Source organism: Branchiostoma floridae, chromosome 2 (assembly GCF_000003815.2).
Source record: "Branchiostoma floridae strain S238N-H82 chromosome 2, Bfl_VNyyK, whole genome shotgun sequence".
NCBI lineage: Eukaryota > Metazoa > Chordata > Leptocardii > Amphioxiformes > Branchiostomatidae > Branchiostoma > Branchiostoma floridae.
Window position 1 is genome coordinate 22,125,619 of NC_049980.1, and position 26,951 is coordinate 22,152,569.

At 42.1% G+C, this 26,951-nt stretch overlaps 2 protein-coding genes across 2 annotated transcripts; one reads left to right on the forward strand and one right to left on the reverse strand.

The window, feature by feature from the left end:
* Window positions 1-80: 80 nt before the first annotated feature.
* Window positions 81-18,817, forward strand: LOC118409910 (spatacsin-like; the record flags this gene model as incomplete). Its single annotated transcript, XM_035811288.1, is given in 36 exon segments — window positions 81-123; window positions 598-737; window positions 916-1,127; window positions 1,472-1,700; window positions 1,874-2,083; window positions 2,437-2,534; window positions 2,732-2,877; window positions 3,058-3,222; window positions 3,367-3,436; window positions 3,545-3,713; window positions 4,022-4,248; window positions 4,649-4,757; window positions 5,443-5,687; window positions 6,094-6,129; window positions 6,765-6,899; window positions 7,487-7,582; window positions 8,218-8,352; window positions 8,557-8,717; window positions 9,116-9,313; window positions 9,764-10,055; window positions 10,693-10,907; window positions 11,131-11,268; window positions 11,612-11,818; window positions 12,153-12,284; window positions 12,427-12,554; window positions 12,831-12,949; window positions 13,379-13,530; window positions 13,922-14,059; window positions 14,351-14,417; window positions 14,897-15,078; window positions 15,713-15,949; window positions 16,243-16,411; window positions 16,661-16,737; window positions 16,874-17,023; window positions 17,413-17,564; window positions 17,921-18,817. Coding segments are annotated over 36 exon segments (5,554 nt in total), but the record flags the coding sequence as incomplete, so codon positions are not given.
* On the reverse strand, window positions 18,407-26,928 carry LOC118409925 (myogenesis-regulating glycosidase-like). Its single transcript, XM_035811315.1, has 10 exons — window positions 26,053-26,928; window positions 25,026-25,156; window positions 23,182-23,329; window positions 22,661-22,917; window positions 22,236-22,463; window positions 21,495-21,798; window positions 20,907-21,125; window positions 20,520-20,626; window positions 20,006-20,139; window positions 18,407-19,596 (listed from the first exon to the last, which is right to left on the reverse strand). Exons 1-10 carry the CDS (start codon window positions 26,488-26,490, stop codon window positions 19,451-19,453), a joined length of 2,112 nt encoding a protein of 703 aa, XP_035667208.1. The 5' UTR covers window positions 26,491-26,928; the 3' UTR covers window positions 18,407-19,450.
* Between the last annotated feature and the right edge of the window lie 23 nt (window positions 26,929-26,951).

Genomic DNA, 26,951 nt, shown 5'->3' on the forward strand with positions numbered 1-26,951 from the left:
TACATATATATATTACATTACATTGATGCCAAACCTGTACTCTACACTCAGGGTTATGATGTGACTGAACAACTGCGTAGAATCTGCTTGTACACTCCAAACAGAACACTGAGAGACTTTTTGGTAAGTTCATGACAAAAATGGTTTCCATTAAACTAGTTTTATGAATGATAAAATATTCTGACTTAGTACAGTACATACAAGCCTAGTACTGTTGAAAACAGTGATGACTGGCACAGGAAAATAAGATTAATTTTGACATTTGAAATATAACGTTAGAGTATTAGAATTTCAGAGAAAAATGTAGTCAAGTCTTTTTTCAAAGGTACAATTTTGAAGCAAGCAGTTGCATACATTTATATTTGAAACAACTAGTAATAAGCCTGTTCATGGTTCCAACTCCATGTGCTTGAGGTCAAAGGTGTAGACCCATAACTTGTAAACAGTGTTTGTCTAGACCGTGCTTAATATATGACCATTTGTTTATGTCATTTGTTTATGTCTCCGGGCCTTGTTATCAACAATGTATCATACTTTTCTTGGACAGTTACCTACAGAAAACAGTAGCAAACTTACTGTTTTGCACTGTTCATTCAGGTGGAAGAGCTCATGAAGTCAGGTTCCCTGTCTGCAGAAGAACAGTCTATGGTTCAGTTTGTTCAACAAGTGGAAAGTCTGTATACATGTCAGTCTTTCCAGTCTGCCAAGGCCTTCCTACAAGAAACTGCAACAAAAAGGTACAAATGATAAGGGCTTTTCATCTGTAGATTTAAGGGGAATTGCTTAGGAAGATGTTGCCATACTGCATAGAAATTCTTGCTGTGCTCAATTATTGCCGTGTCCTGTCCATTTTTGCCACAGGTAATGGGTTTAGACTTGCTGAAATTCTCATCATTCTATGTCTTTCAAAATTAGAGACCCTTTGCAGGCTGTTTCACAAGATCTGACGGCCCAGGCCTCAGAGTTTCTGTCGCTGCACCTCCAGTGTGATGAGATAGGGGGAGCTGGTCCCATGAACTGTGAGAACTCCAGCTATGCCCACCTGGTGCTGGAGTGGGTGCGTCACTGGGACCAGCAGACAAGGGAGAGAGTTCTGCTGGACAGGATGTTGGCAATGGACAGGAGAGGTACATCTACGTCCTCTGCACTTTTTGCAATTATTATATTAATCTAGATATTGCTTTCCACCACTCTTCTTTGCTACAAGCGAGTTTCTAAGAGAAAATAGACTCTACACTCTAAAAGATTGAGAAATAGTCATGTTTTTAAGTACCAGAGTCATCAACCCAGTTTTTTTTTAGAACTTTCATTGAAGTGAACTTGTTGCCACCAAGTACAGTAGGGGCATGATCAAATCTTTAAAAAAAGCAATGTTGTGACAGGATGTTCCCGTGTGCCTGCAAAGTTGGTGTGTTATGCTGAAAGGTGGTTATACCAGCTATACTGATACAGATACATTCCTACTTTCCAGAGGAAAATGTCAGCAAGAATATCAGTTGTGAGTCCACCTGGGCCTACCTGACATCCCATCACATGTGGAACAGCCTTCTACAGTGGATACAGGCCAGTTTCCCTTTGGAAGAAGAGAAAGGGAAGGTTGTCACCTTCACACTGCAGGCTCCACTCACACTAGAGTTGGTCAGTCAGCTTGGGTCCTGCACACCAGTTCTGAGGGACAGGATACTGGATGAACTTGCAAGGTAACTTTGTCAACATTTCACCAAATTAGACTGTTTTAAGTTTTCTCTGGAGCTTGGGATGAATTGGAGCTAAAAATGTAAAAATGTATATACCACTGTACACATGGATTCTATAGATTACCATCTTAAAGTTTCTTTTCAACAAGAAGATATGTCTTTGCATAAAATTTCAGGAGAGGACAGTTTGTTACTGATGAACTTTCAAAGTTTGAAGACCTCCTGCGAAGATTAGCCCGGACTCACCAGGCCATCTCACACCCTCACATCATGGAAGGGGAGCCTGTGAAGAGCCTGTCTGTACCAGACTACCATCATCTATTCATCACATACTGTGTAGAGAAACAGCTCCCCAACCTGCTGTATTTCTATCTGGACTTCTATGGGTTAGTGATTGCTATATCACCTTTCAATTTTCAAGATGTGCAGTTTGATCTATCATATGTGTTGAATTTGCTGTAGATCCCCATCATGTTTGGGATTTCCTGTCATTCTATTGTGCTCAATGTTGTGAGGGCTCAAATATAAGTATGCTGCCTTTACTTTTGTTGCTTGTTTTACTGTTAGAATATATATTTCACTAATGTATCAGATACTTGATTATAAGAATTTTGCAGATTTATCCCACCTGAATGATTTACTAAGAGCCAAGTCAGGAAGGCGTACTAATGAAAATTGACATGTCATTGTTGATGAGCCACTGTGTTTTGTGTGAACTTGGAACTTGCTGCTTCCACAGTTTACAGAAAGAAGATGGGAGTCTGTGCATCCCTGCTGACTGTGCTCCATGGGTGGATATGTTGGTACAGTTCAGACACACTGCCAGCAGTTACACAGGTCAGAAACAAAAGTTCCATACACGTACAGACCAGAATATATTCTGTCCAGGATGCCCCATTGTTGTTTTAACAATTATCATGACCACTCACCTTCCCCACTACTTATTTGCTGTGGTCCTGGTGGCCTTTAGGATAAGAAACTACCTATTTCTTCTGGCTTTGACCAGATTCCTTACCTTTGTTCCCCAACTGTAGATCCCTCTGCTGTTTTCCAAGCCAGTCTGGCCAATGCCCGTGTGTTGCTGGGGGCAGACTCTGTGACTGTGCAGACTTTGTTAGAGGAGGGGCGAATTCTCATGGCCTTATCTACCCTGATGTATGCACCTGAAAACATCACACAGGTAAAAAAGACAAGGATGAGACTTTTCTCTCATCCTGTACAGGCATTTCTTGTCCTTCATCTTGTATTGATCATGATCCATAGTCTCCTTTGACAAAGCCATGCCTGTTATTGGCACCTGTACCATGCAATGTATGTTATCGAAGCTGAGCTGATGATAATATTTTTTTTCCCCATACAGGCACTGACTGCACCAGCCTCTGATGCTGACAAGCAGTGGAAAATTTGTCCTACTGTTCTGAAGCGCTCCCTAACTGCCCATCCTAAACTGCAGTCTGTCTTGTTCCCTACCCACCCATTGGGCACAGTTCCTCCACAAGACATCACACTTTATCAGTTACTTCAGGTAATTTTCATCAAGACAAATTTTTTCCACATCAAGACACAATGAAATTAACTGTATGCTCACTAGCTGTAGGTATGACTAAATATTCTTACGAAATTTGAGCCCCTATATTTTCTTAACCATCCCTTTTTTTAATTCACACAGCGAAACTGCCCCTTTGATCCCAGTCGACTATTTGGTTGGCAGGAAATGAACACACTCAGCTCTGGATCAGGTAAGCTCTAGACTCATATGAACTTTGACCTTCATACAACACGATTTCCCAGCAGTAAATGGAAAATGATTGTGTTATTCATGCCAGTCATTTTTTGGTCTCACACAGATTGCCTCCAGGATATGCCCCACTTCTCTCACCAGGAGTTGGTTTCCCAGTATGCCCACACTGAAGACCTGCAGTTCACCTACTACCTGCGCAGGGGCAGGCCTTCTTTTGCCTTTGCAAAGTTTCTGTCAGCAGAGATGGAAGCCAGAGGGTCGCTCTCTCAAAGAAGGTCAGATGGAGATGAAAAATATTGTTTAAAATGTAATATATGTTAACTTTGTACTAGGTTTTCTTTGCTTGAAGGAATGCACAAATCACAAAGTGAAAAAACTACATCTTCATATGCATCATTGATCATGATCTTTATCAACAAATTTTGATGATATAACTTTGCATGGCAATGGAAAAACAAGTGTTTTTAGCCCTGACATGCTATGAAGAGCCTGCTATGAAACAGTATCAAAATGAATGTCCTTAGTTGAGGGTTTTTCTTTCTTTTGCCTTAAGTTTTACAGAATATCTTCTCTCTTTGTGTAGGCTCTTGCGGGCTAGTTTGAAAGCATATTGCCTGGCCCTGAGAAACTTCACCCAGCCAGCTATCACAGCCTCGTGTGTGCTGTTCCTGGAGATGCTGGGGGTGGACAGCACCAAGTTGCGGGTGGACGTACAGACAGCTAACACCGTGCTGTCCCACAGGGTGGACAGCATGGAGCTGTCTGGACAGAGGAGACAGGACATGGAGAGACAGCAGGCCAGAGATATCAGTAAGAGATCATATTTACCTCCGGGGAAACAGAGGTATTGTTTCAGTGTGTGTTTGTTTGTCATGGTGTGTGTCAGTAGTTATTTAAAGATAAGAGCCAAAGGCGGTGTATCCAGAGACTGGTAGGATGGGAAGGTTGGCTAAGCCCTGGGTGAAAAGTTTGTCCAACATAGACAGAATTATGACTAAAACAAGAAATTCACAGCTTTAGATATTTCATGGAGGTGTTCATGAGATTGTTAATTTTTGTTGCTATCAAGGAGTCGCTATAGATTTCATTCAATTTGATATGGCTAAGTTGAACATGGCAAACTGAGAGAAAATCTGATAAAATGTCCAAAATATAATTAATACATTCCAGGAAAAACTCTAAGTTCCTGATGTTTTGTACTTTTTTGTAGCATACATGTTTCTTGAATGTGTCCGTGGGAAGAAAAGGGCAGGAGAGCGCATTCTCCAGTGGCTAGAAGACGCAACATCCCAACACATTGACAAACTTCGACTGGAAAGGTGGGTAACTCTCTCAACAGTTCTTTTATTCATTAGCAGGGCATGTTCTATATACCTGCACTGGTGCAAATAACATGCACAGCTTTGCCTTGGTTAAACAAGGAGACTTTGGATCATGCTCAATACAAAAGTTACTCAAGCAACGGTTTGTGAACTGTCAGATGTTTCAGACAGCATCCACTGTCTTCCTTCAGTGACTGACAAGAATGTGAAGTCCATCAGGTATTTATCAAAAAATATGAATTGATATTTAAATCGGTGAAGACAGCACAGTTTATAACAACATATTCAGGGCTCGAAATACTGGGTGCATGTGCACCCAGGTGCACCCAAAATTGGAGATGTGCACCCAATTTTTTTATGTGGGCGCACAGGGTGCACCCAAATATTTTCGTAGGTTTATCTATGTAAACATACTATTATGCACAATATCATTGATATCCAAGTGTTAGAAATGTAATAAAATGTTTGTCATAGTACGTGTTTAAGAATTTGAAGTTGGGTCCATCAAAATTTTAGGTGCTCAGTAAGGTTTGTAATTAGGTTTTTCTATTCTACTTTATTTTATGTGGTGCACCCAAAAATTATATGGTGCACCCAATTTTTTAGGTTAGGTGCACCAGTGCACCTAATCACAAAAAAGAATTTCGAGCCCTGATATTTCTTTATTTTCTGGTATTTACAGGGACAGCACAGCCGCCAGCCAACAGTGGGCCTTACCTGTCAGCTTCTGTGTTATTCACTACCTCCCCTACACCTGTGTGTTTCTGGAGGACTGTGCCAAGGCTGACAACTGGCTGCAGTTCACCTGTTTTGTTCAAACCCACCAGTATCCTAAGGAGCGGGTCTTAAAGTTGACTGGGAAATTCAGCAGTCCACATCTTGCTGAGCATCTCAAGCTAGCTTTCGACTCTTTGAAATACACTGCAGGTAGGAAATACTGTGTCATATTTAAATATTGTGTTCACCATTTGATAAAGTGTATATTAGATAGGGCTGTGATAGAGGCAAAATATGTGTTTTATAGGAAATGCTATTATCCAACTGAAAAAAATATGACTACTGGTGGTTGAAGCTGAATGTAAAGTCAATGTGAAATAAACTCTGTACAATAAACTCTGTACAATAAATTTCTGTTCAGATTTTCACTATCTGTCTTCACCCATGCACTTCCTTTTTCAACTTCCATGGTTTGACATATTTGTAAGAATTCATTTCTGTTTAACAGTGATGCATACAATGTTTCCCTGCAAAATTGAATGGGATGTAATCCATCATTCAGTGTCCTCTGACTGGGATAATATGGAAACTTCTTGCCATGTTTCTCTGACTGTAGGCTCCCCTTTGAAGTCTAGGCACATCCTGTTCTCAGGTTGGACATGTTTTTATTCCATCATTGTGTGGCCTGCTGCAGCAATCAACAACAATCAAGACCATTAGAAGAGGAGTTAATAATAAATGATGGCGGCAAATTTATAGGTTGCTTAAAGGGAATCCTTGCCCAGCTTTTACAAATGTACAATCTGCTTGAAACTTATGTTTCCTTTTTTGCAAGACATGAGTGCAAAGGAACTGATCAAACACAACATTTTGTGATTTTTTAATGCCAATTTGCAGTTTGACATATCTTGCGGGTAAAAAACATCCCATTTTTACAGCTTTGATCACAAACTGTTGCATGTTTCTGTAGTCTGACTAAAGCCCTGTATCTAAATCAGGCAAATTGGAAGCATCCTAACCCCTTTGATTTATGAGTATGTGCGAACACCAATTGACCAATCATTGCCAGACTGAGACCTGTTACCATGGTGTTGAAGGCTGTGAGGACAGGTTTCCATGGTGCCAGAGAATCCTGCGCTTGCATTGGGCTGATTTACATAGTGGTAAAAGAAAGCTGAGCTCTGATTGGTACTATCCATTTTCTAACTTGTTCTCCTGGGTGCATGGCCAAAAGATCTCAAGAGTGGCCCAAGAGATGTGTGTAACACAGTCTCCATGTGTCTGCAGGTAGTGATGTGATGGGCAGTGATGGAGCCAGGAAGAAGACCGAGGAAGGTGGGAAACCTGAGGGCCAGTCTGGAGGGAAGGATGTCAGGAGCAAGTTCTACATGAGAATGGGACTGGGCAGGGGAAAGGACAGTGGTAAACATGACTCTTTCTGATGATTTTCTTTAGTATGTAGAGTGCTGACATTGCATGCGATAGGTTGTGAGTTTGATTCCCCAACTTAGTCATTCCAAAGACATTAGAAAGAGCCAGGGAGTTGAAACTCAGTGATTCCAGTGGATTCGCTCGTTTGTTCGTCCATCAGCTGTAGGGGCAGCACAACATGTGATACTGTATCAATAGGCATTTTTTAGTCCCCTGGCGGCGCCTATCTCCTCTCCGGGGACTAGCCCCCTACTTTAGTAGTGTAAGAGCATTTGTTCTCCTTTACTCTGTTACATCATCATATACTGTCACAGCCTGTAGCTACATCAAATTATACTAAGACTTTTCTTTTATTTTCTATAATACATGTTTGTGATTAAGAATTTATTTTAGCCTACCAAATTGCATGTCATTGATAATATTTTATGCAATCAGTCAGTATCCTGTATTACATATTTCTTGAAAGAAGTATCAAGCATTGGCCTTATTCTTCTGTCATTGTACAAGTCAAGTCAGTTTCCTTATGTGTTCATGTTTCCATACCATTTCATCTCACTTATGTTGTACATGTCCTTAAGCACTGTCCACTGTAGATGAGAATAAGCCAGCCTTTTCTGAACCATTCCATACCCCTTCCACTGTGAGTACCATCAAGAGGCAAAAGTCTCCCAAAGGTCTGTTAGCAACATGTCTGCTCTCTCACTTTTCAAATCTACTACAGAATTTTTTGCAGTCCAATATGTAAAATCTGAGTGTCACTTAAAATGCTTTGGTGTACATCAAATGTTGGATCATGAGAAATATGATATCATCATTGTAAAGAGTAATAGATAAGCTTTATAGTGATGTATATTACAGAGGAGTTGATAGATTGAGAACAGTAATATCATTAATCAAATTTAAGTTTCCAAAGTTTTTGTATTGAGTGTAGAAAAGTTTTCTAAGACTTGTAAAATAGGTTGAAAGTATGATTGTACAGTTTGGACTGCAATAAGGCCTGTTGTTTGTGTCTGATTCTTAGCTCTCTTCCCACTGTTTCTTGTGTGCAACTTCTATTATTCTATTAAGTGGTCTTCATATAGTTAGTTTCCTTACATTGAGATATGTTAAGTCTTGTTTACTGAGAAGATGATCTTTTTTCAGTACTTCTTTTTTTTATGTCAATTATTTGAGGTTTTCCATCAAGTGTTGATTTTACAGATGCAATAGACCTGTAGATTCTGGCCAGGAGTGCATTCTAGTCTGATTCTGCATAATATTTGTCTTTTCTTCAAGATATGATGATGGTTTTCTTGTACTTTTTGCTCAGCTGTGAGCAGTACAGATGGGTCGGAGCGGGAGGATGAAGATATAAGGGTACCCAGCACAGAGCTGCAGGACAAAGCTGAGTCTGCCACAGTTAGCTCTGTGGAGACGGCACCTCCAGCTGATGGAACTGTGACAGGTACCAGTAATATCAAATTGACTCTTTGTCACTGTAGTAGATGTTATTTTTTAAGAATTTACTCAGTGCAATGCCAAAATACCACTTCTAGGCACTGAACTATGTAGCAGGACCCAAAATATAGTAGGACTGGAATAATTCTGATTCTCTGTGTATTGCTTGATTTGAAGAAATGACTGAATTGATGCCACTTTTATTTTCTAGTTTCAGCTGAACAGAAGGAGGTTGACCCTTCTAGCTGTCCTGATGACCTCTTCAGTGTGCTGTTTAAATGTCAGAATACCAGCTGTCCATGGAGGTCGTTGCTGGCCCATGCTGTTGCCCTGACAGCTCCCATACTAGCTGTGCTTGCTGCCTGCTATGAGGTAGGACACCACTTTCAGGACAGTACTATATATCCAGCTGGAGGTCACAAGCTTATCATAAATGTTAATGAAAGCTGCATCTGTAAAGGCTTGCTGTTCTTTGTTTGAAATTTTTTTCTTGCAATGAGATGTGGGGTCAACATACCTGGACCACCTTAAAGTTTTCCCTATAGTCATTGATTGATAACACTTTTCTTCAGTTTACACTTGAATGCATAATAAACTACATGTTTGCAAATAATTCTGCTGCGTTGATTTAGATAAATTTGCCTAACTAACTGTGTCATGGGGCTTACTGTGTATGATATGTGCTTATATGTTGTGTGACCAACTACACCAAGAATAACATACAACAAAAAGTAGCCCAGTGTCAATGTGACATCTTTTGTTTCTGTCAGGAGTGCCAGCTGCTGGACTGCCTGTGTGTGTGGCTGGTGACATCCCTCCCTCCCTCCAGCTCAGTCTCTGCTACAGCCAACATCCCCACCACACAGTGGCATTGCTGGTGCCTGCAGGACTTGGATAGGATCATTCTGGTGGCCATGGGAACAAAACACATCAAAACACTGGCAAGGGGATTCCAGATCTTCCAAACTGTGAGCTTCTTCTTCTCTTCTCAACAAGACAACATGTATTCTTTGGATAGAAACTGATGTTAGAAAAGACTGGATACTAGTAGTTTGACATCTCCTATGTTGCAATGGACTAGGTTAACATGTTGTTACCTTGTCTCTTTGATTCGGGTACATGTAGTTTCAGTTCTTCTTCCAATGCAAGTCCACATTCATGTAGATGAGTAATACAGCTTGTGGGTAGTTCATTCCCATTTTATTGTATAAAAGAGAAAAGAGGATACCCGGTAGCTGTAAAGGTGGCTGGTCCCCATATATCATTACCCGGTAATCCTCCACAGCTTAGATTCATGAAATAGAGAAAGACAACTCTTCTGTCAGGTTACTGTAGAATTTGTTTTATTCACAGGCCATGTTTCAATCAACTTTGCTAAATTTATGCAGAAAATTGTTATTACTATTATCTGTCCCCAGGAATCCCCCCTTGTGCCATTGTTTGAGTTTGCTGAGGCTTTTGCCATCAAGAAAGAATACTCTTCATCCCACCTGCACCTTCACAAGTTCAAAGACATCTTGGGAACAACCAGAAAGAACCCAGAGGGCAGAAGTTCAACTGTTATCAGGACATTTGGTACCATAGAGTGGCTGGAGAGTGTTGCTGTCTCAGTGTTCAGCAAGCTGGTGTCAGGAACACCACATCACGAATGTGGTCTTCTTCTTGGAGTGTTGGCAGACACTGCCATACAAAGGGCTTTTACTAGAGAAGGTAAGAGGTGTGTCCGTGTATCAAAGGCACCATTTTGTTATTGCAAAAGCGATTTTACCTTCTTCGTTTACTTTCGAAGTTTGGCATACAAGAGAAAAGTAGTAAGGACAATTAAAGCAGTTTAATTTTTTTTTCCTGAACATGCCACATGTATGGTCATGTTAGGAAGTGGTATGTAGCTGTGTCTAGGAAAGATGTGGACTACTAAGTTTTCTCTGGAACTGTAGGAGTGTTTTTATTAGAGACTTAGAAACAGGATAGGATGAATGGACTTTTATGACTTTAATTACCTGAGTGAAAACGAACAGTTTTTGGTGAGACTGTCTATTTTCTTGGTGGTTGTTTAAAAAATGTTCCCACTGGCCCTGGTCCAAGTTTGTTCCCAAGGCTAAGTTATAACAGCAGACTGGCTGGATGCCAAAGTTGTGCCGGGCTGGCAGAAAGTGAATGTTGGCACATATCCAAAAGTCGGGATCCTGAGGACTCCATGTGCCCAAGAGTAGAGCATGTGATGTGAAATGGACATTAATGTTTTATATTTTGTCAAGGAATTCTAAATAGAAAAATAGATGTAAATTGAAAAATGTTTGAAAATTGTCATGTCTTTGTGTATGATGGTACATGTACTACCCAACAGTGCCAGACTATGTAAGGCTGGACCAGTTGAACCAGCTGCTGAAGGAGACAGGAGTGAGGATGTGTGTGTGGAGGATGATGGACAGCACCAGCCCGGAGTACCAGCAGGAGTGTCAGAAGGTCCTGGTCAGCCTGCAGGACAGGAAACAGTTTGAAGTGGCTCGACAGTTTGCCAGGCTGGCCGGACTGCCTACAGGCAGCATCACTGTACAAGAGGTGTGTGCAAGAAGTGTCCTGATACTGTACGTCTAGAAACATTCCTTGTGGTTTTGCAATACTACTATTATTCATGACACTGTAACCAATATGTGTTTTGTGCTGCAGTTTTCTTGTGACTGCAAACTAAGATAACTGTGAAAACCTGTGTAATAAAAGTGGTGTGATAGGCCTAAAAGCTGTTTACCCTTAATATTTCATTGTTGATTTTTTGCTGCCCCAGCTCCTGGAGGACCTGTCCCAGCTCAAGCGGTCCAGCCTGTGGCTGCAGGAGTCAGCACGGGTGGGGTTCTGGAGGCAGTGTGAGAACAAACTCAGGAGAGACCACACCCCTGCTGCCATGGCAACAGACTTCTTCCAGGTAAAGCAGAAGAGGGAAAACGAGACATCAAATGATAAAAGCTCCTTGGGTTGACTAAAGGAGAACTGTTTATTTCAGTTGACTACATAATTATTCTACATGCTCACTTTCACGGAGGTTATGTTATTGGTTTGTATGTTTGTTTGTAATGGTGTGTATGCAACTTTGTTCCTGTTTGGCAGGGTCCAAGATTGGCACAGATAATGGAAAATGGTGTATCGGTTACTGGAGACTTGCAGGACGGGAATTTGGTTTATGGAGGGAAGACTTTATTTTTTGTACTGTTATTTCACTAGCTTGGCATCAAATTCAGGTTTGCTATCTTATCTTTTTTTCTATAAAGACCCAGGCGGAGGGCTTAGTGGTGGAGGTGTCTGATTCAGAAGACATAAAAGTGTTGTCCAATGCATGGGAGAAGGCCCTGTTACTGAGCATGGCCCACCGTTGGCTTGCCTCAGATACGGACCAACCCGCCAGCCCTGAAATGCTGGAGAATCTGGAAGAGAGGATGTGGAAGAGTTGTATACAGGCTGAAGTAGAGAAAGAAGAGGTAGGAGTATGTTAAACTGTACAGATGCAACTGTAGAGGGGATTCGAAATACAATGTACTGGGGATGTCCCGTGTTTTAAAGATTTGACTTCCTCAAGGTTTCAACCATCCTACTCTTCGTCAAGGAATGAACAATCCACCACTTGTGATGTCACGATATACATATACAACATGTGACTTGGTGAGCAGTGGATCATAAGTTGCACAAAGTTTACAGTGCCCCCTGTCCTCTTGAAATGATGGTTGTAAGGCCGTGATGTGAATGTCTTTTGTCTTTTCGTAAGATTCTTTCTTTGGCCAATGTAACTGTCTAACATGTGTGTTGCTTTTCCAGGGTGGCTCCTCTGTCATTACCATGTGCACACTTCTGGGCACTCAGACTGACTACAGACAGGAACTGCTGCAAACTTATGGCAAGATGCCAATGGAGAGTCATCTCAAAGAGGGTCTTCTCACAACAGAAAAGGTAAGGAGTGGAAGCATACAAGATAAGAATTTTCTTTCATTTCACTCTATTAATTTGCTATAAAACAAGATCCTACATTGATGTGGTATAATAGGACTGAAAGTACATGCTGATGTGGTCTGTTCCCTTGCCCCTGCTGTAGGAGTGCAGGGCCCTGGACTCCATTATTGGGAAGTTACTGGACCAGGGTAACATCTGCCAGGCCTGTAAGCTGGCTGTACAGTTCCAGTTTTACAGCCAGGATTTGTGCATTATCCTCACATGTCTCAGGTAAGGTCCTGGTTTACCTACATATAAACCATGGAAATTCATTTGATGCGCACAATACATTCTGTATCTTAACTCCAAACTTTAGGTTTCCAAGGTAATGCCTCTGGCATATGGTATGGTCTTTATATACACTTAACATGTATTTCATAGAATGATATGTCTGACAGTTAGTCTCTGTATCAAAGCTTACAGAACTTTTCTTAATGGGACTGCCTCTTAGGTAAGCCATTCTATAATTCAACTGTAGTAATTTTCATGTGCTCCTCCCCTGCCCAGACTGGTTCATGGTACCACACTAGTGGAGGACATCCCTGACAGGATGAAAGTCTTATCAGCGTCTGGCCCTCGGAGGAAGATCATGTCATTGTCCCAATCCCTGCCCAGATCGATAAGCAGTAAGATGCCCTTTCTTTGTACATTCGTTTGTTTCTTTATCAAATAAATTCATCTAATCAATTTATCTATCTATTCTAGAATCAACTTTAGATAAAGACCTATAAATAGCAAAATTTCATGATGATCATTATTTCACTCTATGTATTATAAAAATCTCTATAGATATTTATAAGACAAAAGATTGGGCCTCCTTAGAAAAGTAAAGTACAGGTTACATTTTTACTGTAACTCATGAAACTTTTGCTGTGCTTTTATTCTTTGGTTTTTTCCAGTGACTTCACAATACTGCAAAGTGTCTCCTTTGCATGACTAATATAATACAGAATTATTTCACAAGCAAATTTAAATACCAAAAAAAATTCCTTTCTCCTCCTACCACAAAATCAGAAGCACTGCGAAAGTAAAATAATCTATCCTATATTTTGCAGTGTCCAGTATTTCCAGCCATGCCAGCACACTGAGCGGCTGGACCACGGTGGATGTGGATGATGTCACCAACACCATGGAGGTGCTGGCTGACTGCTGTGTGCAAGGCAAGGACTGCTGCAACAGGATTCTGGCAGGGTACAAAGTGGCACAGGTAAGACTGAGCAGCTGGAAATGGGATATTGTCTTTATGGTGGGTTTGGATTATGATAATACCAAGTTGCCAAGACGATGTAGCCCTGTCTGTTACTTAGTTAGTATTGCAGTATTTTCTGTGCATTATACCTGAAGTATAGGTCAGCGAGAGACCACCAGGATTGGTAATTTGCTGTTGTGGACCCAATGTTACAGTCTACTATAAACACCCGCACTGCCCAACCGCGAACATAAAACTACCGCGAATAATTTTGCATTTTCAGTGTATGGTGGGTTTGATAATTACTAAGTTGCGAAGACAATGTAGCTCCAATACCAGTCAGTATTGCAGTTTTTTCAATGAAATATACCTGAAGTAACTTCTAAGTAACTCCTGTGTCTTGTTGTAGTCCCTGGATCTGAGTTTCCAAAAGGTTGTGTCCAGTGAAGAGTTCATCATACTACACGACCTTCTGGTGTCAGACATTAGTCACAAACTGAGGCTGGCTAAAGACTTCATCCAGTACAATCACATGGGAGAACAACAAGTGGGTGTTGTTTGCTCTCTCTCTCTCTCTCTCTCTGTATGTATATGTGTGTATTTATATGTGCATATCATTATGTGTGAACAATATACATTTGTACTTCTAAAATAGTACATTTTGGTTGTTGGTCTATTTGAAGGAAGTCTAAGCTTATTGATGAAGAGAAGGTCAGCTTTTAAGCCTAAACATGAGCTAACTTTTCAAACATTGCTGTTCCTTGTTGAAGCTAAATTTGTCTAATGTATACTCTATTAGATATATTGTAGTAACAGTTACACTTCATGTCTGTTCCAGGTTTCAGGATTCCTGGCAGATGCCATACTCCATTCCCTCAAGGTCTTCACAGGAGAAACTGCTCCAGGTATAGAAAGCCAGAGTCGTAAAATATGTGAACTATCAAAGTTTCACTGCATCCGCGTTGGATTTATTCCTGCAGATAGGTTAAGCCCCTGTCACACCTTCAGAACCTTCCCACCACTTTGCAACTGACGGCTCCCCTTACAAGTTGGTGCTTGGTTGGGAGTAGCTTGGAATTCATCATGCTCTAGCTCTAATTCGCATCCAAGAATAAGACATTCCCAACTTCAATGTTTCAAAATCTATACTTGGCTAGCTTAGACAAGTTTTAAAGACTAGTAGGCAACATTTGATGACTAATACCCAACCACAAATGACCTAGTTCTTCACTTAGTCACTTAAGTCCATCATTGATCTGAAGAAGGTTGGGAGCCCATGGTTGGCAATGTGTGACTGGGACTAAGGGGATATCTTGACAACGATGATATATATGTGTATGATGCATCATGAATCAATGTGAATGTAACATATATCTCCTAACAGAGGCAGACTCCCCCCGTACGGCCAGTGAACTGGTGTTTCACCCGTCAGATGGTACTGAGGGCTTCCTGAAGCTGACCAAGCTTTGCTCTGACCCTGCCATACTGGGCAACATGCTGTTGGATCGTGCTACTTCTCTGGAGGGGTCACTACTGGATACTTCTAGGGGTGCATTTTCTGTGCAGGTTTGTCAGGAAGTATCCTTGTACGCTAACACACATTGAAATTCATTATAGCTATATTCATATATATTCAATTATATGAAGATACATGACTTAATGTTTCCTGCATGTATCTTCTAAGGACACAGTTCGGTTCTTGTTCCTGTATTATACCAAGTACACGTATATACAAGTCTATAAGAGTCTATTAAACTGAACTGGACTATAAGTCGAGTTCATTGTAAAAATTGATTGGGGCCCAAAAGAGTGTGTTAAGGTTGACCATAAATTTGATTTCATCAACCCCACCTGAAAGAAAAGATACTTGAGATGAATGTTTATTTATTGGGTAGGAAAGTGATTGTCAGACATGTACACTATTTTGTCCAGAGTACTGGGATCAGGGACTGGCAGTGTAAAAGGGTCTCTTGTGGATAGTGACTAAGTGTAATTGTAAATGCCATAAATATTGGTTCATTGGGTAGCTTTGGGGGGTTTACTTTTTTTACTGCCTAAAGAGCAAGTGTATATGTGAGCATATAAGGTGCATATTTTCTCATCAACCCCACGGTTACAGTAGTATTAGACCAAACAATTACTGTTAGTTAGTCCTCTATGTCCTCATGATCAGTAAGGTCATTCCCTGCCTTTCTGCTAGGTGGAGCTGCTGATCAGGGCCCATGACTGCCACACCCTCTGCTGTAACATGGAGGGAATATCCTCCACCCTGAAGACTGCCCGCAGCCTGACCACCACCCTGGCTCAGGCCGGGGAGTTTGCCCTGATGATACGGTTACTGACCGGCATCGGGCGGTTCAGCGAGATGACCTACATATTCGACACCCTGAGAAAGTACCACCAGTTTGAGCTGCTCTTCAGAAAGGGTATTGACAAGGTAAGGGCCATGTTAATTGGCTGTAAAAGAGACAGTAGGAAAATAGCTGTTCTGTGAGCCCTATATATGATCCTTAGCCTGGCAGCCATAGCATGCATCTCAGAGCCATGCTGGCTGGCAGGCTTTCATACCTGAAAGTAAGGAGTGCTAAAACCATTGACTTCCATTATTATCACTTAAAAAATCTTTTATAAAGTATGATTACTTCTTCAAGCTAATGCTATATGATATAAGTGGACAGCCTGACAGACAGGTGCATACAGTGTACATATCTGTTGTTGATGTTACTGCAGGAGGATAAGTTGAAGCTTGCCCTGTTGGACTATTTGAAGAGGTACCACCCCACCGACAAGGATACCTACACCATGGTGTGCCTGAGTTTCTCCATGTACAGGGAGATAGCAGAGATGATGGAGACTGAGGCACACAGGAGCCTCAAGAAACTCGAGAGAATCACTATGGGTCAGTCCACTTTCTCTGCAGGGCTATCATTAGTGATTACAGTATGGGAGCTAATGAAGTTTACCTAACATTGACATTGAGACCACTAAACAGTTCTGACTGTAGCAGGGCTGATTTTTCCTTTTCAATTAGAAGAATTACAAATTTAACTGAAGATTGCCATGTATCATTTTGATGGATGCATGAAAATGTGGTGCATTTTGTTGTAACATAACAATTAGTAAGCTGTTAATTTTTGTCCATGTACAGAGCAAACCCCTCAGATGCAAAGCAGTCTTCAGAACATAGTGACATTCTTCAGTGATGCAGCAGAGAGCTACGCAAAGGTGGGATCTCTCAGTCGGATAGCTTGCTATCATTGTTTTTTTTTTCATTCATCCATCAATCCTTCCATTAATTCATTTTTTTATTCATTCATTGATGAATTCATTCCAACATTGTATTCAATTTTTCCCTTCCCAGGAGGAGTGTCTCCGCCACGCCTCCTCCTGTATCCAGCAGGCCCGTCTGGTTGCCCTGCAGCTCCACCTGCTGGGGCAAGGCTGCAGGGTCATCAACCTGGAGGGCAAGGATGTGGTCAAGTTCATCTCACAGCATGGCAAGTTCCTGGATGTAAGTCAGCACAGTGATATGTTTTGTGGTTGTTTTTCTGGTTACTTGAAACACCGTAGTGAAAACTTCCAACCCTAGCCATTGTTGGGGGTCTACCACTGGTAAGGGACATGTGACATGTTCTTAAGTGTGCTTCTGTGTTATGTCAATAGCATGAAGCCTTTTGTTACCCAGAGTATTTTCAGTCTTGAATCATCATCATTGGCCGACATGCTTACATACGATGGGGTTATACCACCCCTTACGGGGTGACATACCCTTTCGCTGACTAATTACAAGATGGGGATGCACCAGGTCTCCCGTCCAGTCTTTAGTATTGAAAGATGGAAAGTCTGGCCTTCAACATCTTACATTGAGCACCTTTAACTTCCTGTTCCACATTGATCCAGGCATTGATAGTAGCAGAGGCCTATGGCAAGCAGTCGGAGTGGTCCTCAGCCCTGTACAACAATGTCGTTCTGTCCGGAGACTTCCACTATCTGGACGACTACCTGACACACATGAGCCTGAACAGTGGCATGTTTGTAGACATCGTGGGGAGGTCAGTTCAGTACATTCAAACACTTTTAAGGTCTCAAAATACCACCTGGTTATGCAGATTAGTGCTGTAAAACTCAGGGCATGTTGCACACTTACATACAGGATTTTGGTTGAGGCAAACACCCATTCCATCCACAACTTCAATCTTTAAGTTTTTACGTCCTTTTCCAATGCCTTGGCCCTTTGCTCATACAGCTGTGCTGATGATGTTTATGTTAGTGGGCTAGTCCACTGGTAGCACTGTTTTGAGTACTATGGAGAGGAACGTTAATTTATAGCTCTAGATTTGAAGTTGACAATAAGATTATAAATGTATCAGACAGACACAGCCTCTCAGTCAACATTTGTATGTGCCAGGTACCGGCGGGAGGGCAGCAAATCCAGCCAGGTGACAGGTAACCTGAAGAAGCTGCTGGGGTACTGCAGGGAGGTGCACATCACCTACAGGCTGGCTGCAGAGATGGGGTTCAACGACCTCTGTGTGCAGCTGTTGGAGGGAGATGGAGGGGCATACCTGAGAGATGTGGTATAAAGCTGTTAGATAACACCAGGATTTGTGTTATACCTGGGTCGTGATATCTTGGTATCTTGCAGGTTTCTACTCGTATTCCAAAGGCTTCCATAGAATAATTTGAATGTATGCCATGTGCTATGCTGTCAAAAATTCAAGTACCACATTTTGACATTGGTATTGATGTTCTTATGTAATGTGATTACAATTTTGTAATTACAAAATTTCCTGAACGTTTCACATTGAAATGTGCATGTTCTTGGATAGGAATTACATAAAAAGTTGTTACTAGTTTATAGAAAAGGTTAAACCTTTGCAGCGCAACACAAATATACCTTAGTTTAATCATCATAGCAGTCATTGTGGTACCAGTTCTTCAAGACAGAAATTTGATGAAGAAGGAAGTTACATGTACTTGATTGCCACAGGCCACAGAAGGGTGGCCTAAAGTCACTTTTGCTTACAAAAGAAGTTTAAAACTACTGCTACATGATATACATTTCAAATGTGCCGCAAAGATATTGCTGACATCAGTCATGAATACCATGACATGCTCTGTAACTGCAGGAGTTAAATGATTTAAGAATAGGATACGTTTATAGAATATCATTCCTGATAGAAAGCTATCCAGCAATGCTTTTCTTATGAAATGTCTGAAGGCCAATGTTTAGATGTCCACAGTTGATTGGCATGATTGCAAATGCTCGCTGTACCAATTTGAATCATGCTTGACTGTATCGCACATTTTTTTGCAAACCAGACAGAGTATTTAACTTAAGGCTTTTGAATTAGCCTGGAGTCCAGCTTTGGCTAAGCTTCAGTCCACAGTTCCTACTCAGACAAAGGCTAACAGAGCTCTATTGAATTGACTTAGGCTTGACAGGATATTTTGAATTGACATAGTCACTGATTTTTATTAGAATGATTGATTTTTTCTTAAGTGCAATACATACTTACAGTAATGATGAGAAGAGAACAAAGAGTTTATTGAGAAAGATGAATTTATCTGTACATGGCAAATAGCTAAAAAGGTTACCTATAATAGCAATGATGAGATATAGTAGTAGTATGAAATGAATCATGCAATAATAAATGAATACAGTCATGACACAGTGGTCTTTCAAATGTGTTCTTTCACAACCATTAGTGACATTGGATACTCTGAATGTCTTTAACACATTCCCATATCTAGGAGTGAAACTTACATTTTCTTGGTAAGACAAAAAACTGCAACAAAAATCATTACATTCTGTCATGTCCAAAGTATGCTCATAACCCACAAACTAAACACTCATAAGAAGTTAAGGAAAAAAGAAACAGATCCAGCTGTCACATTAATGTTCACATCAGCTTGTTAAGACTTTCCAGCTAGCATCCTAAAATGTCTTGATGAAGTGTGGGACTTCTCGGAGCTCCACCCGATAGTTCTCCAGCCACTGCCCACCGTCAGAGTTGATGTTCCCTCCCCGGAGCTGATCACTCCATCGTCCACTCGGCAGGTAGATGTCTCTAGACCTGGCTCCTTCAGAAGAAACGGAGGGTCAATATGAGAAGGTAAAGGTCAAGGTAATTATAGAATAATAAAGCCTTCCTCAACTTAGGTCAAGCATGATGGGTGTGTTTTTTTTAAGTTGCAACACCAAGCACAAAAAGTTGAATTTTACCAAAAACATCTTGATACTATCTAATTAATTGTATAGTATTATGTATATCATTGGAAATATTATTCAATACCCTCAACAATGGTACCATACTTGTCCCTGCCATACTCTATGACAAGTTTGATAATAACAAATGGGATATCATTGTAAATGATAGTCTTAAAATTTATTCGATAAAGTATTCACAAAGATTGGTGGTCGATCAAAATTAAGTTTCCGAACTTTTCCCCTCATGTTTTGGTACGTGGGTAACGTTAGATGTTTTCTTACTTTGGTCCAACACTGGTGCCACGAGCAGCGTGTCTCCCAACATGAACTCATCATCACTGATCTGAGCGTACACCTCCTCTGGTGCTATCCACCACAGGGGTCTCAGGACGGGAGCTCCTGTCGTCTGGGATTGTCTAAGATGGCGAAGAGAGAAAGATTTTTAAGATTTGCACTGATCATATGTCACACAATAGGAAAATCCACCGACTGACAAGACTGGGTTCAAAATTAAGCAGTAATACGCCCAATTTTCTAGCTCTTGATCATCGTGCGATTTTTGTAGAGATCGTTTGATGTTTGCGGGCTTCTCAACCTCGGTCCAATACCTAATAATAAATAAACCATTACCAATTTGGTACATTTTCAGGTGAAAAATAGGTTCGAGTCTGAAGCGAGTTTGAGATTTGGCGACCGTCTGGCCAAACAAAACAGGACTTAATATGATTTTATAGCAACCACTTCAGGTGGCCGTGGATAATGTTGACATTGTAACAAAAGAACGTCACAGCCTTACCTTACAGCTTCAAGCAGCCTCGGCAAAACCAACGTGGACCGTAGCTCCATCAGTTGTCTAGTGATGGTGATAGTCTCGTTATCGTACTGCCAGGGAGTGATCGCAAACTGCGCAAGAAACATAGCATACAGTTTCATACTGATGAACCGCAACCACGTTTCTGCCATGTGTCTGTGTTTGATCCAGCTAACATTTTGATATATCATTTGAGATGTCAGACACGCATGTTCGCTATTGTCATATTGTCACTCACCTTCTGGGATCATCAAATACTGCCGAAGCTTGTCGACTGAGTCTGAGGGACTTTTAAAATGTCTTACTTTGTATCGTTTGTAATAAACGATATGTGAATGGCAAATGTATAATTACCAATATACACGCATGTACCTGTAAGGTCGGAAAGAAAACGGACACTTGCAGCCAACGAATGTACAGCTCCTTGTCAGGCATCTGTCCGTCGTTGGTAAGACCACCGACCACGCCTGGTGATATGAAGATGTAACCGTTGACGCCGAACTGTAGTGCACAGGGTATCAATGTCCTCAGTCCGTTCCCGTAACCCCACTCAGACTCCTTGTCTGCGATTCGTACTAAGATGGGATGATCCTGCATGTGACGAAAAAGTGAGATATAACATTTGGAACATTGAGACTAAAACATTTTCTAGCCCTTGGGCGAAATTTACGGAAATCTCGCTGAAAGTCAGCGAATGTGACCTTGCAATTATGTCGCTGTCGCAGGAAAGTTGATTTTCGACAGTATTACGTCATCTCTATATCATCGCGCGATTCTTAGAGATCAGCCGATGTTCGCTGCGGCTCTATTCCCGTCCAATAAACTTATTTAGATTTTAAGGCAAAAAATATTGTCGAGTCTCTCGATTTTTGAATTCGGCGTTCTTCTGGAGATCAACAAATACGACCGAAGCTCGTCGACTTAAATTTGTGCCAGAGGGTTTCAGGCATTGACACCCACCTGTGATCCGTACCCAACCCGGACCTGTACAGTGTCACCCAACCTCGCCATGTTCTCCACATACAGACGGGTGAAGGTGGCGGGGTTGTCCAGGTGCTCGTAGGTCCTGTAGTGTACTGGGAGGTAGCTCAGCTCCCCGCCGTCCATTTTGAAGGTGTCCACCGCGTATTTGCGACGAATCTCGTCCAGCCGTCGGACGTACCAGTCGCCGGCGTCAGGGTTGGTGAAGTCCACCACCCCGGCCGTCCCGCGCCACCAGCCGAACAACCCGGGAATGGTCCCGGTGGAGTCCATCACCATGTATCTGTCGAAGAAACATATAAATACCGGCTAAGGATAGTGTTTACTGTGAATGAAAGTACATTATATCATTCTTGAGCATGGAATTGATTTGGGTATCACATTTGCATCGTCATAGCGTAAGTATTCTTCACACTTTTCATGGCGGTCTTAACTCTCTGCATTGTATTTTGAAGATCAGATCAACAAGCTCCTTGTTCGCCTGAGAATGGATGTTGAAAACTACTGGTAGCCTGAGTACCATGCTATTTCCGCCGGGCTCCTTGCACTCGCTGCCCTATTTCCAGGTATGAATAGGATGGTACTCAGGCAAAGCTACTGGCGGTGATAACTATAATTTTGTATCATTGGTCACTGTCCTGTTTGTCTGTGTTTTGAATATCCCAAAGCCATGCCCATGCTAAAATCATTTTGGTGCTACTATCCCGGAATCACGCGTACCCTCTTTTCATGGCCTCCTGGAAGGCGTCCGTCCAGGCGTTCAGGTGAGGCACAACCCACGCGGTGATGCGGAAGCGCAGGCTGTGCAGCGCGCCGATCATCCCACTGGCGTCTGGGAAGCGCTCCCTGTCGAAGTCGATGGAACCGTGCTCCTCAGACCACATGTCGTCCAACTCTATGGTGGACCAGTCGTCACTGCTGGGAAAGTTTAACACTCGCTCCCAGGTTCTGTGAGACAGATAACACAAAAATGGTGATCTTCATGGGATAGATGGAGGAGACGCTCCTCCAAGGCGAGGGGACCAGCCAGGAACCAACGAATATGCTTGGAGATATAAGATTTAACCTTTTTTCATAGTTAAAACGCTTGAAAACATTGAGAAACAGAGACAGACACTAAAGATCACTAAATATAGTGCAAATACCTGATCTCCTCTGCAAAATTCATGATAGTAGACTGGTTGATCCACTGCCCGTAGCGGCCCCCTGTGGAGTAGATGGGCGCCCTGTACATGACTTCGTCGCGATCGTCCGGTATCCCCCGGGGCTTGCGGAAGTACCTGTCGGCCATGAAGTCGTGGATGTCCCTTAGGTGTCCGCCGTGACACACGGTGTACTTCAGGACGGGGTACGCGCCGGTGGGGTTGTTGTACGGGTGGGAGAAGTTAGCCATCAGGCACAACTGTGTAGGGAACATGAGTGTTAATGATTAGGTATTATCCACGATGATCCTCTCCAGGTGTAGAGATATATATTTTTCACTTAAAAACAAGAACAAGGAAAGAGATCTATAATTTTAATGTCCAGCCAAATTTGTCAGTCATTTACGGTAATTGGTGAATAACCTTAAAGATCACTGTGAAATGCTTCTTTTCGCTACCCCTTTGTGTATTTGTTTTTATTCTTTATTTACCTTCCTAAGAGCCTCCCTTGTATCTCTCCTCACCTGTTCAGGTTCAGTGACCGTATCGTTGAGGCCAACATGCAAGGGGACGGAATCGTCCACTTTGATAGCGACGCCTCGCGACGAAACCCAGTATCGCTCTTGAAGGGATCCATACTTCCAATGGTCGGGATAGAATTCGTAGTCATACCTATAAACAACGTTAGGTGGAATCAGGTAAAGAAATTTCTCTGGCTTTTTTTAAGAGACTCTTAAGTAATACCCCCATTCCACTGGGACGGCGCTCTCGCGGCGCTCTCACGGCGATGGCAAATTTGACCATCGCGGTGAGAGCGCGGTGGGATCGCCAAGGTCGCCATGGGAGCGCGGTGAGAGCGCGGTGAGAGCGCCGTGAGAGCGCGGCGGGAGTGCCATCGCGGCGAGAGCGCCGTCACCACGGCGATGGTATGGAGCCCTGCCATACCATCGCCGTGAGAGCGCTGAGGATGGCGATGCAACAATGATCGCCGTGAGAGCGCCATGAGAGCGCCAAGAGAGCGCGGTGAGCGCCAATAGGGCTAAACAATGGTATATGATAGGCCCCATTCCACTAGGACGGCGATCTTACCGCGCTCTCGCTGCGCTCTCAACTATAGATCATGCAGTCTTTATTCTTAAAGAAGTATATTTTGATGAATTTTGTTGTCAAATCATACTTTTGTGTCATGAATCACTTCCTAATTGAAATCATGGGTAAAACAAATTGGACAACTACACATACGGTGCTTTATTCAGCGTTTCGAGTCACAGGATTACTCCAGATTAGATATAACACAAATTGACGAGAAAGAACTCTGAGAAATGTACAAAATGTACAATGAATTAGATTGAGATAGAATAATCAAGAACACAAAGGTTTATTATGTCTTATTTTTAAATGTTAACAGAATAACATTTTAGTTTTCATGTTCTTAACCTGTAGATTGAGATTATAGAAGACTTATTTTCAATAGATCAAATCGTTTCAGTTCAGTTCAGTTCACGTTTCACTATTCTATAATTTACGATAATAACCTGGCATGATAATGATATTCATTTTCAACAAGTTACATGGCAAATTCAATTTTAAAAAACAGCAAGTCAAGCGTATGGATAATCTTAGACTCACGCTGAACGACTCTACAGCAAAATTGGATTTGTTTACAGCCTTGATTTTGTAATTTAAAATTACGTAAGACGTAAAAGTATGACTTGAAATACAATAAAATACACAAAAGGTAAGAAATCTCGTTCTTTATCTCTGAAATTCGTTGAGTAATCTTTAAAGTTCTTGGCAGCCCATAAAAATTGCTGTCCTTTGAGTTTTCCGTCGCGCTGAGAGCGCGCTGGCGTCGCAGGAGAGATTCCACTAGAGCAGCTTTTTCTGCCATCGCGGCGCTCTCACGGCGATGGGGCAAGTTTGCCATCGCCGTGAGAGCGCGGTGAGAGCGCCGTCAAGTGGAATGGGGGCCTAACGGCAACGACCAAAATAAACGGAGTCGAATCACGTAGCAGCTCTCACTATTATGAATTTTGTACCATGTATGTAAAAATTGTGTATATAGACTCATAAGGACGTAAAACGATGTAAATTGTATCTCTGTTATATACTTTGTCTGACCCTTGCCTCTTCCTCCATGACCTCAATGAAAAGCGGCTTGCAGGCCGATTTGAGCTTTCATGAATAAACAAAGGTTCAAACAAACAAACAAACAACATTTGTATCACTTTTGGCGACGGCTTAAGAGCTGGCTCTATTTGAAAAAGGAATGATAAGCCTATACCGTTATATTTCCCAAGCGACATTTTAGACAAGATTGTAGAAAATTGACCATTAAAATTGTTCAGAGATGCAAGTGTACACAAACCTGCCAGGGTCCCATCGGTGGTCCCATGTGACGTAAGGCTGCATTAAGTAGCTGCCGTTGTTGACGGGCCATCGCTGGTAGAACGTCTCCGAACCCCCGTACCAGTTCGCCGCAGACGTCGAGTAGCAATCCTTGTGCCAAGTTCATCATAACAAGTGTCAAAACTGGCTCCACAAGGTCATATTCTGATCATGGAGGAAATGACTAACTAGTGGCTACAAGCTTCTTACGACCTTTCTTGTTTGCTTATAAAACAAACTTCCAACGGTCGCAATCCAAAGTCACGTTGTTTGCGAGGTGGCGCATGGCAGTCAATATGATTCACATTCACTAACACGCACGGAGTGGGCAGCATATACGTAAGTACACTTATACGGTGTAAGCCGAAGTTCGGGGTATTTCCATCGTTTTCAATTGCAAGGTGCCTCAATCCAAAGTTAAGTTTCTACATTTCTGGCGAATTTGGTGAGTATAAGCCGGCTCTATCAGACTATGTTGAAAAGAATACAAATAAAGAATAGCATTTTGTCTTTTAGAACGATGTAGCGGTACATGCCGTCCACTGTATGCCGTCAGAATGAAATGCTAGCTCTTCAACTAACACTGTGTCCGACAGCAAGGGGCTAGTTGGGCTGCCGTGGCTGTGCGTGTTGTTCAAACAGTCTAACCAATAGATAAATGATATGTCATGAAAAGGAAGTAGAACCTAATCTCCAAGCAGATGTTTGTTGTGCGTTTCCTTTCTTATGGACAAATTGCGAATTGATACCACCAGGAGAAAGCCTCACAAGTCGAAAGACTAAAAACCGGAGAAATTTAAAAACTAAGTCGGGAGAAAACTCACTCGCCTGGGAGACTAGTGTTATGCAAAACAAAAGGCGGAGTTATATGCTTCATTTTCTTTCACGGCTCATTTTTGTTGAAGTACGTGCATTCTACGGGCCCGGTGAATGCTATTAGTATTCCATACGTTCGGCTATGCCCAAGGAACAAACCACAGGAACAAACCATAAAATAAATGACTTACCTGCGGAATGAACTCTTCCGAAAGGGGTGTCCATGTCACTTCGTAACACTGGGTTGTGATGTCGACCGAAGTTCCTGTCGTAGGCCCTAGCAAATTTTCTCTGAGAATTTCTAAAACTGCGACCCCGTCCCATCTCAAACACAGTTTCTCGCGGTCATTCGCATTTCTGCAGTCGGTAGGAGTCAGATATCTCGAAACGTTCAAACCAAGCCTTCCCTCTAGAGTTATGTTGTTGTTCGTTTGGTTCAAGAAGGTGATCTGTTGTGCGTTTTGCAAGAATCGCGCGTCTCCGAGTCTCAACTCAACTTCGGTGTCTCTGAGAAAGTACCAGAGAACCACGCCAACACCAGCCACCACAAGAAGGACCGTTATAACAATTATGGCTTGACAAATCCGTCGCCTTCGTTGCTTTCTCACCAAATCGTCGTTGTCGGCCATGTTGGAAAAATAAAAGAGCCACCAATGATCACAGTTGTTTCCGAGTCTCGGTGTTCACCTGTCGAAGGTACCTTTTCAACTTACAGGTTTCTCAACGTTCACGGACTGACATCGCTCGCGTTCTATAAACATAACCTCTGGATGGGAAAAATCAGTACATAAATTATCCAATTCAAATAATCCGACTAACAGATCAACAAACGGACATAGTCACCCTCTCCCTGCCTTACGTTAGGCCGTCATTTGAAGCACAGGTCAGTCCGGAAGCCAACTTGGAATAAAACCAGTCGGGCTTGCAGCAATGGCACCTGTTACTGTCACCTTGGAAAACGGTACCGCCGCGTGACTGGAGCAGGTTTTCTTTTTCCCTACAATGGTCGTCCTGCAGGTTACGTGTGCGTACGTTAGCGTACCTTTTTTGTTTGTATAATCTCTTGTTGACTTGCTGGTGAAAGTCTTGG